At 46.7% G+C, this 15000-nt stretch overlaps 1 protein-coding gene across 1 annotated transcript in view; it reads right to left on the bottom strand.

Moving 5' to 3' along the window:
* Positions 1–15000, bottom strand: part of LOC310775829 (voltage-dependent T-type calcium channel subunit alpha-1I-like) — a gene marked incomplete at its 3' end in the record, with an annotated part of 351343 nt that overhangs the window by 78359 nt on the left and 257984 nt on the right. The window contains exons 20-21 of the mRNA XM_083635957.1: positions 13361–13429; positions 1151–1329 (exon numbers count right to left, since the gene is read on the bottom strand). Coding sequence (XP_083492083.1) covers positions 1151–1329; positions 13361–13429 — 248 coding nt within the window. The remainder of the gene's footprint in view (positions 1–1150; positions 1330–13360; positions 13430–15000) is intronic.

The following is a 15000-nucleotide window of genomic DNA, read 5'->3' as shown; positions in this document are numbered from 1 at the left end:
CTACTTGCTTCTCGTTTACCTGGGTATGTGAAGAATACAGTTCTATAGGGACACTGCCAAAGACAACCGCAAAAGTACACAAAGCATGTCTTCATCAACATACTGACACTGATTTATAATGAGACGTTTAATTTAGAGTTTATCCATGACCTGACGACTGTCACTATTGATTTTGCACCACTTGATACCACAGTGGCAAGTTTCTTTTACATACTGTAAGGGGCATGGTGGCGCAGTGGTAGGTAGCGCTGTTGCCTCCTGAGTTCCATTCCCACCTGGGACGCTGTGGGTGCTGAGGCTGTGCCCCCATACCCATGTCCCAGGTGGGGTCGTCAAAAAGGGCCTTTCTGTGTGGAGTTTGCATGTTCTCCACGAGCTCCCCCGGTGATTCCTCCAGATAGGAACCCCCTTGTTTCTTTTACATACTGTATTTTTATCAACATGTCTCATTATAGTGCCAGCAATCAATATTTCAAAAAAGGAAGAAAGAAATACAGGTGTTGGGTGTTTTTGGAGTTGATTTTTGGAGCATCTTTAGGACTGAACAGCTGTACCTTGGGAAGTAAGAAGTAAGCATCTCTGCAGTGAAGCAACAGTGTCAATTGTTAACCTTTTATAAAGGGGTCTCTTTTTCATTAAAGCCCTGCTGGCGCGCGCACACACACACACACACGCACACACACGCACACACGCACACACACACCTGGAAGCTGTCCAGTACAACCACAGTCTGATCTGCTGGCCACTGAGCAGCTCCACTGGAGCGGTTGGGGTTAAGGGCCTTGCTCAAGGGCACCACAGTGGTGGTAATGAGCGAGGGTAAAGCGCCGCCTTTTCATTTTCCTCACCCAGATGTATCCTGCTGGTCCCTGGGATTGAACCGACAACCTTCCGGTCACGAGCTCCCCATGTCAAAGATGGCCGCAGTTATCCGCTATATTTTCAAAATAGTTCAACTTCTGCTTACTTTTCACACAATGCTCAATATAAACAATAGGTATGACTTGTAGAAAATTATTTTCTGTACACCACAAAGAAGTGCGATGACCCCTCAAACATAGGAGGAGTGAAGTGTCCGATTGACCTGCATTCGGTCTCTTTAACGACTACGCCACTTTGGCCACAGCCCAACCCAGTCAGTCCTCCTCACCTGAGGGGGCGCAGTGTCCTGAGCAGCCTGAGAACGCGCAGCACCCCCAGGATCTTAGCCCCGCCCGCCATGGACACCACAATGTCGATCAGGGACACAAAGACCAGGAAGCCATCCAGGATGTTCCAGCTGCTCCTCAGATAGGCCCGCTCCCCCACGTACAGACCCATGGACACCACCTGCAGAGAGATGAAGGGAGAGAAACGCTAAGTGCCACGCGGGCAGAAATCAGTACAATAAAGGCGGAGAACTTTCTCCCAGCTTTCCTTGTTAAAAATGGGTGGAAACAATAGGGCGGCCCTTCATGCACAAGGGGGCAGTGACATGCAGAAGTCGTGTGCTTGTTAACGGATAAAACGGAATCAAATAATGTAACGTTGCTCGGGACATCCATTTTCAATGTTTTAAAAAGTTCTGTACAAAGTGATTCGCTGTATCTCCAGTTTGTTTCACTAGGGAGGAGAATGAGGGGGAGAGCATTTCCGGTAACTTGAGAGAGACTTGTCAGCGGCCGCTCTCACCGCTCCGTTCAAACAACTCTTTTTGACAAGGACTTCCCCCGACGATTCGTAGCCAGAGATCTCCAATGACCAACACACTAATGAGGGTTTCCAACTTCCAATCACGGAAGTTGGAAACCCTCATTAGTGTTTTGCTTGCACCTGTGTTTACCCTGCCATTTCGACACAAAACGGCCCCCGCGAAAAGGGTCTATTGTCTGGGAGCCGAGACAACCACACAGGTAACACAACAGCGGTCGAACCCAGACACATGCGCTTTGACATTCAAATGATCTTCTCGAATATGTGCGATTTCATGTCAGTTGTGTTTTGGCTGAGAAAATAAAGGGGGGAAAAACAGGCTGTGTGATGCGTGTCTGGATTTGGCTGCATTTCCATGAGACAGACAGAAGGAAGATTTCCAACACAAAAAAATGCAAGTAAATAGTGAGAAAGAGGAGAGGAGGGGTTAGGGAAGGAGAGGAGAGGAAATACAACTGGGAGGATCCACGCTATTCCCCCTCAGGTGCCGCACACAGTCCTGATCTGGGATCCCAGTTCTGTCTCTATGATATAATAAGGATATGAGCTGGTGCGTGGCAGAAAATAATCTTTTCACAGGATGTACATGGCAGGCACAGTTGCCACATGGCCCATCGGCCTCTGTTCTAGGCCGTTGCGCCCCACGTTCTAGCTCAATACTGCATCAAATTTAAGACATTTCTGTTCTGGGTGACTCATTTAACATAAAATGAGATGGAAATAAGGTCCAGGTTGTAAAAACCTAAATTCTCCTTTAGTCCTCAAATACATTCAGATTAGACCTCATTGTTTAGTTGTCTCAGGTTTCTAGACTGACATGTTGCAGCGGCAGCTGGAACAGAGCTCTCACTCACTAGGCTGGACCTGATGGGGATTCAACCATATAGAAAGGGGGGAGAATAGGAAACAAGAGTTAAAAAAGTTGGTGAGGTTGGCGGGAAAATTGCCTGGCAGATGTTTGGAGGGTACGGTGGGGCAGTCGGTACCGCTGCCGCCTCACAGCTAGAAGGTCCTGGGTTCGATTCTCGCCTGGGACGCTGTGGGCGCTGGAGTTGTGACCCCCCCATATCTTCAGTGCCTACTGCCCAGGTGGGCTATCTCGTCGAAAGGGCCTTTCTGTGTGGAGTTTGCATGTTCTCCCCGTACCCCCCAGGGGGTTCCTCCGTACATAACCCCCCCACTAAAAACATGCAGAAGATCGTCATCCGACCAGTGACGACAGCATCTGAAGTTGGTCCAATGATGGTCCAATGATGGTCCCCGGGCACTGGAAAGAAATAGCGACCACTGCTCCTGGCCTGCCCCCCGGAGGAAAAGGACAAGCCTGGATGGGTCAAATGCAGAGGACATATTTCACCGGCCACCATCAGCACGAGTGTGTGTTGTGGCCGCATGCATGTGTTGTAGTGTGTTCGTGTGACAATAAAAGACAGGCTTCCGGGCGGCTTTAGCTCAGGAGGTAGAGCGGGTCGGCCAATGACGCAAGGGTTGGCGGTTCGATCCCCGCTCCCTCCCAGCTTCTATCGTTGTGTCCTTGGGCAAGACACTTAACCCTCCTTGCTCCCGATGGTGTAGGCACCCTGCGGTATGAATGGGTGAATGTAGACTATCTACTGATTGTAAAGCGCTTTGGATAAAAGCGCTATATAAATGCAGGCCATTTACCATTTACCATTCCGTCTGAAATCGTGTTTTAAAAAAAAGACCGTGTTTGCGTGCCAGATGTTGTATTGTAATGCATTTTCCTTGCATATATCACTTTGTTTTGTCCTCTGAAGATGGGATTATTTTTTTATCTTTTGGCAAAATGTGCCATTTAAATGATGCATATTTTAAGCTCATCTACAATCAACCCCCCCCCCCCCCCCCCCCCAGATGTTTGTGAGCGACATCTTTTCAAAACCTGCCAAGTGATTTGGTGGCAATAACACCTCCCTATGTGTGTCATGTTGAAACAGTACAGGCCAAGATAGATCCGTCTCTTCTGCCTTGCTTTGCAGGAAATGCACCTGGGGACATACAGTGAGTATACGCAGAGTGATGGAAAGCACTGGAAGGGGGAGGAGGCGTGGTTTGGTGGGGGGAGGGGTGGTTTGGAGGCACTAAGGCACTAAGCATGGCGGAGGGGAGTGACGTCACTACATGACTCTCCAGGGTGAGACAGCATGTGTGCATTGGTGTGTGTTCTGTTTTTATACGAGTGCATGCGCCAGGTGTGTATGTGCATTTGGCTGCATGTGTATGTGTGTCAAAAAGAGAGAATATTTCACACAGAGAGTCTAACAGGTCCCTTATAGGCTCCCGTAGAGCACTGACTGAAGTGTGGTGACCTTGTTCCCGTATGGTTTTTGTCCCCGCCGGTGCCCATTCTGGACTTTCGTGGCTCGTCCTGACATTCCTTGCACCAAAGTGTAGAGAAGCACTAGAGAAGCACAGTGCCATTTTGGCATAAAAAAAAAGACACCTGTGTCTCTGCCTCCTCAGACCATTTAGAGCCTGCAGCGCTGGTGCTCTGTGATATTTGCGTGGCTTTAGTTAGTGAAGATGCGCCTACGTACATCAGACCCGGCTCCAGGATGAGGTGACTGAGGGGGCAGGTAAAAATGGTGAGGGGGTCATTTGAAAATGGCCATGTCAATTTTTCCCTGACCAAAAATGTGCCTAACTTTGGAGCGTTATTGCACCCCCTTCCCAACATGCATTGAACCAAAAAGGCCCGCCTTGTAAAAAAACAAAAAACAAAACAGGGGCCACACTGAGTGAGGTCGGGGGCAACATGCGGCCCACGGGCCGCCAGTTGCCCACCCCTGATATACATGATTAAACCAGTAGACATGTTGACATGCATCTAATGCAACAAAGGCAATTTGTGCAAGCTAAACAGTCTGTCTTGGGCTACTAGTGATGCGCGGGCCGCAGTTATAACCACGCTGACCGCGGATATCCCGCCCTGCGGGCGGGCCAGATCATAAAAATAAACATTCTGATTAATAGCGGATGGGTTGCGGGCGGTTGAAACGATGTATCATTAATGAGGAAAAATAATATTAATTACCGTCTCTAGTCTATGAACGTATTTTAAGCTAGATTTTTCGTCAGGCACATTCTTAGTCGCCTATTGTAGATCCCCCAAAGGACCCACGGCCGTAAACACAACAATAGCCATGTGCTAGGTCGCAAGGCTACACTTTTCGTCCATATATGGTCAATGATGTCACGCTCAAAAAGGAGTCTCCGCTGAAGACGTGTTTGAAGAGTTCGTATTTTCCCATACAATGAGGCAATCAAGTAAACTAAACTTAAAGCTATAGCGTTAGCCGAGTAAACTACATGAGGGCAAGTGGTGGACTGGACATAATACAGCATGGAAGTTTATTTGGAGTCTTGGACTGCAGCGATCGCACCAACGGCAACAGAAACCGCAAGTTCGCTCCTTTTATAGCGTTTATAGCGTCGGGTGCATGGCGGGCGCGGATCTATAGATAGTGTGAAATAATTCGCGCGGATTTATGGCGGGCGGACGGTTCATGCATACACGCGGATTAGGATGGCATAAAAGCTCATCCGCGCATCTCTATGGGCTACGGTACATGAAGAGGTGATTCATACCAATCTGTCATTCACAACTGCTTGCATTTTATTGTACTATAAAGCTAGTTGTAACTCTATGTGATTGTGTTAATCATTGTCTTCATAAAAATGTGTTTATTTGAAGAAGAGTTAACTTGTAATTACAGTCTGACATAAATCTTTATAGCCAATATTCCAAGCAGACATCCTACTAGTGCACATTACATTATGCATAAAGAGAGGGAAACAAAGGTTAGCTAACTGGCATACTTGAACGATGAGGTAAAAAGAAAAAAAAAGAAAACAATATTCAAAATAATATAGTCTACAAAGAAAATGAATTAAAAAAAATGCAATTAATCTTGTACCTGAATCGCTTAGTTAGTCCAAGTAAAACTCAACTTTTCATGAAGCTTGGTGGGAGGGTGTAGCATGGGCCGACGAAGAACCCATTACATTTTGGAGCGGATCCCAATCCGGGTTGGGTCAAGGGAGGGGGGCAAGGCTAGGGAAAAGGGGACGTTGCTAGGGATAGGAAGGTCCAGAGTCTGTATAATAGAAGAGTTGTGACATCTTCACTCCAATGGACCAGTTTTTTTAATCTCACAACAGTCCCCGGAAGTAAGGTTGTGGATTAAGCAGCGCTGTCGAGTTGCAGCAAAATGGGCCGTTTGTGATGTACTTTGAAAGCGTCCGATGGTTAAAGAATCAAATTGTATATTATCAGCTTTATTTTATGCATTCAAACGTAGCGCGAGCCCCCTTCCTGGCTGTTCATTGGCGACTGAGTCACGCATTTTGGACCTCCGCTGGCGCCACTCTCTTACTAGATTACTCTGGGAAGAGTCGGGGTTCGAGGGGTAGGTGGGGGGAGTGGCTAGGGGGATGTGGGTGGTGGGAGAGGGTGTGGTCAGGAAAGGGGGCAGGGCTATGGAAAAGGGGGCGTAGCTAAAGATAGGAAGGTTGTAGAGATTTGGGCTTTGAGGGGTGGGTAGGAGGAGTGGCTGGGGGTGTGTGGGTGGGTGAGGGTTAGGCTTCTGATCCGACTCATGCTTTTGTGTGTGTGTGTTACACAACAACAGACACCAGATGTCATGCCAACTGTTGTCAGGGTTTCCTCGCTCTGAGGGAGAGAGACACTGCAAACAATCTCCATCTTAACAAGTTGTTTAATCTATTGTCGAGTACTGACATCGGCATTTTCTTAACACAAATGAAAACAAGCTCCCAACAGTCTTAGATAATTTCACGTTTTAGCAAATCAGATTGCGTCAAGTATGTTGTGGAATCATGTGTCATTTTCTTGATACTGTAGTAAACTACAACTTTCCTCTGTCCACATTTGAACGGGCTGAAGTACAGACTGTGGAAGAGATAGACTGCCTTGAGAGACTAGTGGCTAGGGGAATGTGTGTGGTGGGGGGGTGGGTGGGGCAGGGAGGGGGCATGGCTAGGGACAAGGGGCCATAGCTAGGGATAGGAAGGTCGTAGAGGTCACCGCTTTTGTACAAGTAAACAACACATATCAGAGATAATAGACACGTTCGGAATCATTCACTCATTCACTCACTCCCTATTCCCCATATAGTGTTTATAGTGAACTATATGGGGAATGATCTAAATGAGTTTCAGACACTACACAGATTTTTTCCCTGGAGATCGTTGCGTCACCAGATGCGCCGGGTATTCATGTGACGCAAGCAATCTGCGCCCACTATCGCATAAACAACTGAGCTCACAAGCAGATTGAAATGTCCTCAAGTAGTATTGATGTTGCATAGTTTGACTGCTAAATCCTAATGGTTGAAATTCTAATTACGTGCATGTGTGGTTTTGTCAACTAAGGTGCTGTCTCCTAATAGCAAGCTGTGCTGGTCAAGTAGCTCACAAGCTTGTTAGCTCGCGAGCTAGCGACTTTCTTCTTCTCCTTCGGTAAAGACAACCGCATTGCATTGTGGTATATACCGGTGAAAATGTAGGGTACATTCACTGTTCACTAGAAATCGCTGAGCATTGTGGGTATTTCATAGTGGACTAAATAGTGAATGAAATTAACAGTTGAGAATTCGGACACTATAAAAAAAAAAGTGGCGACACACCAAATAGTCCACTATTTCTGTCATAGGGACGGATTCCGAACAGGGCTAAGGTGATCGCTTATCCACAAAGCTTCTATTACATCTTCTCAGATGAGTGCCCCTAAACCTGCACCGCTTTACTTCAACACCTGGGTGTGATTATATGTTATTGTATTGTTTTGTAGTGCAGCGAGACGAGAGAGGGAGGGAGGGAGGGAGTGAGGGAGGGAGGGAGGGCGGTAGGGAAGGAGAGAGAGACATATAAGTACCAGAGACGTGAAACTGTCAGACGGAGCGCACACATTTCATCTGTCTTCACTGGTTGGATCCACTCAGCAGCTAGCCACTGTCACAGCCCGTACCACGGCTCCTTTGTCTTGTTTGACAGACTAAATAGCGAGTTATAAATCATGTATTATGAATAGCGCCTGCTATATCGAAGCCCCTTTGGGACGGATGGAAAGTCATTAGGCAGATCAAACAGTGCTGTCATAAAACAGCATGCGTGGGAAATGTATATACCAGATGGAAGCTAGCTGCTCCTCCCCTCTCAGAGATGCACAGCCACACCGCTGTTTGTCCAGGCGTGTCGCATTCAATTCAGATTACCTCCCAGCTCCATTTGCAGTGAGTCCACACATTCAGCAGGAAAACATGGCCGCATCAGCGTAATCTGATGTTGTAGATTGTTCTTTATTGGATTTCATCGCAGTGGATCAACACTTGCCCTGAGAATGCTTTTGCAAATCTGTCTCGCCATCTCTTTATACTCAATCAAAAAAAGCCATTGTCGCTGGATCGCCTCCAAACTACACTTCTGTATTTCTTTTCCCAGTGCAGGGATTCAAACGGCCAGGTTTCTGCTTCTAAACTGTAGGGTAACAAGATCACAAAAACTGTGATTTTGAATGAATTTTATTGAGGAGGTTTTAACAGGATGACCTCTGACCAGCTAACATCAGCTGTAACGCTTTTGGAATGCATTACAATAAATCACATTCACCGTCTCTGTCCAGAGCAATGCATCATGGGAGGGGGGGGGGGAGTTAGTTTGGTTCAGTTCAGTTCAACAACACTTCCTCTTCCGTGCGCCGTGGTCATTGTTTACAATGCGATTGACACGAGGATTCAGTTGGATTTGATCGATCAATACTTTTTTTTTCTTTCTTATATATTTTTTTCCCAATTTTTTTATCCCATTTTGTATCCCCCATTAGTGCCAACGTAATTTATTTATCCTGGTTGCTACTCCCCCCTCTGCCGATCTGGGGAGAGCCGAAACTGGGTCCATGCTTCCTCCGAGACATGGGCAGTTAGCCAGCCGCTTCTTTTCACCTGACAGAGGAAGCTTCACCGGTAGGACATAGCACGTGGGAGGTTCACGCTATTCCAACCAGTTCCCCTCCCTCTGAACAGGCGCCCTTAACGACCAGAGGAGGAACCACATTAGCAACCAGGATATTGCATGTTTTGGTGAAGGGGGTTCCTATATGAAGGAAACCCCCGGGAGGCACAGGGAGAACATGCAAACTCCACACAGAAAGGCCCTTTTGTTACAGTATTTAGACTCTTCTGGGAACGCAGACAGTTACAGTATTTCGACTCTTCTGGGAATGCAGACAGTTACAGTATTTCGACTCTTCTGGGAACGCAGACAGTTACAGTATTTAGACTCTTCTGGGAACGCAGACAGTTACAGTATTTAGACTCTTCTGGGAACGCAGACAGTTACAGTATTTAGACTCTTCTGGGAACGCAGACAGTTACAGTATTTAGACTCTTCTGGGAACGCAGACAGTTACAGTATTTAGACTCTTCTGGGAACGCAGACAGTTACAGTATTTCGACTCTTCTGGGAACGCAGACAGTTACAGTATTTCGACTCTTCTGGGAACGCAGACAGTTACAGTATTTAGACTCTTCTGGGAACGCAGACAGTTACAGTATTTAGACTCTTCTGGGAACGCAGACAGTTACAGTATTTAGACTCTTCTGGGAACGCAGACAGTTATAGTATTTAGAAACCAGGGAAAAGGGGGGCAAAGCTACACTCGGGTCACAGTACTTCTCTGCCAACACATTTCCTCCACATTCACTGATTCTGACCAACCCCACTGCTACGGACGACATCCTCAGGGTCCTAGCACCAGTCTAACAAGTGCCTACATTTAAATTGAAAACCGAATACTGACCAAATGGAATAGTTGAATATTCAGGCCCGGGGTTGTCTGGGTAGTGTAGAGGTAAAAGGACTCGCCTACCACCACGGACACCCGGGTTCAACTTGACCACTTCACCACCCTGTGTGTTGGGAGGGAAACTGTCCAGACGACGGGGAGGAGGACGGGACCGATATTACACTTTCTGCCAAGATATGAGTTCGATTCTCGCCTGGGACGCTGTGGGCGCTGGAGTTGTGACCCCCCCATATCTTCAGTGCCTACTGCCCAGGTGGGCTATCTCGTCGAAAGGGCCTTTGTGTGTGGAGTTGCCATGTTCTCCCCGTACCCCCCAGGGGGTTCCTCCGTACATAACCCCCCACTAAAAACATGCAGAAGATCGTCATCCGACCAGTGACGACAAAATCTTGAAGTTGGTCCAATGATAGTCCAATGATGGTCCCCGGGCGCTGGTAAGAAAAAGCGACCACTGCTCCCGGCCTGCCCCCTGGAGGAAAGGACAAGCCTGGATGGGTCAAATGCAGAGGACATATTTCACCGGCCACCGTCAGCATGAGTGTGTGTTGTGGCCGCATGCATGTGTTGTAGTGTTCGTGTGACAATAAAGACGGGCTGCTGTCTGAAATCGTGCAAGGCAAAACGTTGCATATTGTAGCTTTAAATGAGCTCTTTTGACACTGATGCCAGAGTTGAGTAAGGTTACATCAGTATGAAGCCAGTCTGTCAGGCCCTTACAGCTCATAGCAGGCACATCAATTACAGCGTGGAACAGGCACAGAGTGACAAGAAGCAGTCAACTCTAGACAAGACAAGTCTGTGTGTGTGTGTGTGTGTGTGTGTGTGTGTGTGTGTGTGTGTACACGTGTGTGTGTGTGTGTCTGTGTGTGTGTGTGTCAGTGATGGAGTGTGCCTCAGAGAGGAAACTCTCAGTCTAATTAATGTGGTTGTGTAATTAGTGCTCCTCAGAGAGGGATCAGACTGGCCGCCCTGGAAGGGGAAGGAGAGAGAGAGAGAGAGAGAGAGAGGGAGATAGAGAGGGGGAGAGGGAGGGAGGGGGAGAGAGAGAGGGAGGGGGAGGGGGAGAGAGAGAGGGAGGGAGGGAGGGAGGGAGAGAGAGGGGGAGAGAGAGAGGGAGGGAGGGAGGGAGAGAGAGAGAGAGAGGGAGGGGGAGAGAGAGAGAGAGAGGGAGGAGAGAGAGGGAGAGATCGGGAAAGGGAGGATGGGAGAAATAAATAGTAATATTTCACTCTATTGACATAAATTATGAGAAAACAATGTTGTGTATGTGCAACACGAGTTGTAGCTGTGCCTCTAAGACAGCCGGACAGCTTTACGACAGCTGCCGGAAAGTGTCGTATAGAGACACTGCGGATCGCGTCATCATTCAGAAACCACGCCCAAAATGGGGGAAAGCAAACCCCCCCCGCCCCCCGCCCCAATCCTGGTGTTCTCCTATGTCACGTGTTGCACACAAAGATCAAATATACGGAAGATGAATACTCCAACTTACTTCCTTGACAACTAGATCCACATTTTTCTTCTCGCCAATTCTCAATGGTTTCCTTGTTTTGCTCGGGATCTCGGCAATTTATTGGCGATTTTTTTTTACATTTGTTGTTTGCGCAGCCCACCACACAACTTTTAGCTATGTTTAATTCAAGGAAAATGACGCTGGTGTATGGGAGTGAATGGAGAGCTTTCCCCCGTGATGGGCGTGGCCTATTTCATGCAGTGTCTCTAACTGGTACGTCGTGGTCCGCAGTTTACTGAACATAACAAAGTGTCCTCGAGAAAAAGTGATTGTTTTGCTAAAAGAACGCTTTTAAACGGACAACATAGTTTCCCCAATCACGCATGCATTTACCCTTGTAGACTAGGAAACACAAATGCCTATATCATGAAATAAATAAATATGAAAATAACCATTTACAGATAAAGTGGTGTATGTTTGATCCAGCGTGATAATATTCTCACAAACAACAGACAGGCACATGGGCATACGGGTAGTGCAGAGGTAGATTCCCTGCTTACCAACACGAGGGTCACAGGTTCGAGCCCTGCATTACCTCCAGCTTCGTCGGGCATCCATACGGGCACAATTGGCCGTGTCTGCAGTTGGGAAGCCGGATTAAGGGTATGTGTCCTGGTCGCTGCACTAGTGCCTCCTCTGGTCTGGTGGGGCGCCTGTTTGGGGGGAGGGGAACTGGGGGAATGTGCGTGATCCTCCTATGCGCTATGCCCTGCCCTTTTTTCTCTTTGTTTTGTATTGTCTTTATTGATCCTTTTTAATAGTGCAAGTAAAACCTACAAACTTAGTTTTCCTTAACATCAATGTAGTATTCTAAAATGTGTTGTGATCAGCCTGCCACAACTCGTGCAGACTTGCCAAAAAGGGTCATAGACCGCTTCAACTTGGGGGAATTGAAAAATCTGCTTGGTCAGTCCCTGCCTATGCCAGTGCTCCATGCCTATGTGCAGTTTCAGATGAATTGGTCAACCCTCTGAGGAGAAAACCTGGATGCAGACAGACAGTAGGACAGTTTTCCTCATCTTATGAGAGGCAACGTGAACGTCACTTCCTGCTTCAGCACTCTACCAGAGATTTTCATCCGCCATTTATTTCCCCATAGACATTTCGTAAAATTCTTATAAAATAGTTTTACTTGGTCAAACCAAACGGTTCAGCTAACGCTATAATCAGGAGAGACCATAGAACATTTCATCGAAAAAATATTTTCTTCAAACCACCCCAATTTTTTTTACATTTTGGTCCAAGTGAAATGTTATGCGATCTCTCCTGTTTCTAAATATATCTGAACCGTTTGGTTTGAACAATTAAAACTATTTTTATACGCATTTTACAAAACGTCTATGGGAAAATAAATGGCGGATGAAAATCTCTGGTACAGCGCTGAAGCAGGAAGTGACGTTCCACTTTGGCTCTCTATAGTAGCGTAGGGTGACAATGGAAGAGTGGATGCTAATAAGGCTAACACCACGACGAGTCATGTTGGTTCATTCTGAGTGTGTGCCTGCTGCTTCTTCAACGGTAGGCTTGTGGAGTGGTTGTAACAGTCAGACCTCTGGCCCCACAGAGGGAAGAGGGAAGAGGGAGAGCCAGATGGATCCACCTATTAGAGATAAGGAAACGAGCGGCCGGGGTCAACTGGACCTTCATCCGAGTGTGAAGGGCACGCAGAGAGAGAAACACACACACAGCTGGATTGATTCCATCCGAGAAAAGGGAGAGAAGGGAGGAGCGCGTGAAGATGAGACATAAAGAAGTGAAGGCTGCAGGGGGCTGCAGGAAAGAGAAGAAAGACCGAAACAAGTACAGAGCAAGAACATGAAGATGCGGAAGGGAATTCAAAGATGCAGATGGGAAAAAACAAAGGCTTCAAGCTAAGTTGGGAGGCCAGATGAGACGTACTATCATGTGTAACCGTACACCTCCACGGTGCTCAGCTCATCCACATATTGTGCTACACATGTCTTCATTATCCGTGGTCATGCATAAATAAACTATAGGGTTTCTACCATTGCGGGAAAACGCCTGGAGTTAAAGAGCCTCAATAATGCATGCAACCCTGGACTTCTGGACACACGATTAGTGGATGAGAGAGACAGAGACTATGTGCCTGAGAGTATTTATGGATGGAAGGTCCAAGACTAGCTTAAGGCCATGTGAAGAGAGAGATAGCCTTCTAATTAACTTCAGTGAAGATATCGCTATCTGGCTGCCCATCGCTGATGGGACACGTGCAACTGATTAAGCCGAGCTGGCGAGCAAAGAGGAGGAGGGAGGAAGGAGGAGGTGAAGAAAGCTTTTGTTTTTTTTACCTTGACAGTCATCTCGGTGACAAAGATGGCGGTGAACACGTAGTTGGAAACGGTGAGGAACAGTCTTTCCTGCAGCAGAAGGAGACAGAGGAAAATACATAAGCAGAGATACAGGGAAGGAGATCAATCAGAATCAGAAATACTTTATTGATCCTCGAGGGGGAAATTATGCAACACTGCAGTTGTGCATTGAAGTAGGGGAATATATAGGCATAAGGAAATTATAAGAAGAATAGGCTGAGGCAATAGAATAAGATCAAATAGAAATAGAATAAAAATATGTAAAAATAAAAGGAAAATGTTTGTATGTGCATTATTTATATGAACATATTTTACTTTATCAAGTACTATAGAATAAGAGTAGAAAATATGTAAGATATGTACAAAATAGTAAGATAGTGTATACAGCAGTGTGAACAGTTATTGTAGTACTAAAGTGCAAAAAGTAAGTTGCAGATAGGAAACTGCACTTTTGTATTGTGTATATTTATCGCAAGTATTGTAGAACTACTCATCGCACATTGGATTATTGCACAAAATACAGTATTGCAGTATCTAATGAGTATTGCACAGTGAAAGACGAGCTGAACCCAAAAATGTGTGTGTTTTTTTTGTTCACATACTGTATTCAGTGCACCTATTTAATAATGTAAAAAAAAGTTTTGTTTTTCCACACTTTTTCACATCAAAAGTTCATTTTTCAGGATTTCAGTCATAACTGTAATCTACACTCTACAGTATGGTGACGTAATGAAGAACTATCATATTTTTACCACATTTCAACCAATCATATCACGACATGGCAGCTGTCAATCAATCTTCATTTTGAGGAGAAAACTCTGCAGGCAAGATGGCTGCCTATAGTGCCTACATGGGCAGACTTTTCTAAGCCCATAAATGTTAATATACTTGGCCAATAAGTATGTAACATACAAAATAAAACAACACGGTAATGTCTTCATGTAATGTAGAATCAATGCATAGGACATTGGACAGGTTTGTTAAACTCTCATTCCATGAATAACGTTAACGTCCGCGGGGTCTTACCCCGGACCCTCGGGTCTTACCCCGGACCCTCGGACATTCCAAGCCGGCAGGCGGCACATTTGCCTTGGCTTTCAAACAGCAGTACGCGTGGAGTCAGGCTGTTCCTCGGTTCTCTGCGAAGCCCTCTCGCGTAGCGTCAGAAGAACACGCTCGATTTGGAGGCGGAACATCCCTAATGTGTGGTTGGCCACCCATGTTCTGTCTGTATTTTCCTCAGATGGCTTTGAGGTCACCTGGGCTTCGGAAATGGAGTCTTTGTCGTGCGGGAGTTCCTTTTCTCCTGTCGTTTCGCTTGATGGATAAACAGCATCTTCAGTTGTTTTTGCAGATCCGTCTGCACGAGGGTCATTATCACAACATTGTCGGAGGGCGGTGGGGGGGGGGGGGGGGGGGGTGACGGGAACTGGGGGGTTAGTGTGATCCTCCCACATGCTTCGTCTTGCTGGTGATACTCCTCAGGTGAAAAGAAGCGACAGGCATCAGGCATATCGGAGGAAGCGTGTGCTAGTCTACAACTCTCCCCGGATCGGCAGAGGGGGTGGACCAACGACCGGGAGCAGCAGGGGGAAAATACAGAAGAAGAAGAAGAAAAG

The sequence above is a fragment of the Poromitra crassiceps genome (assembly GCF_964638095.1).
Source record: "Poromitra crassiceps genome assembly, chromosome: 4".
NCBI lineage: Eukaryota > Metazoa > Chordata > Actinopteri > Beryciformes > Melamphaidae > Poromitra > Poromitra crassiceps.
This window is presented reverse-complemented; position numbering and strand designations above follow the sequence as displayed.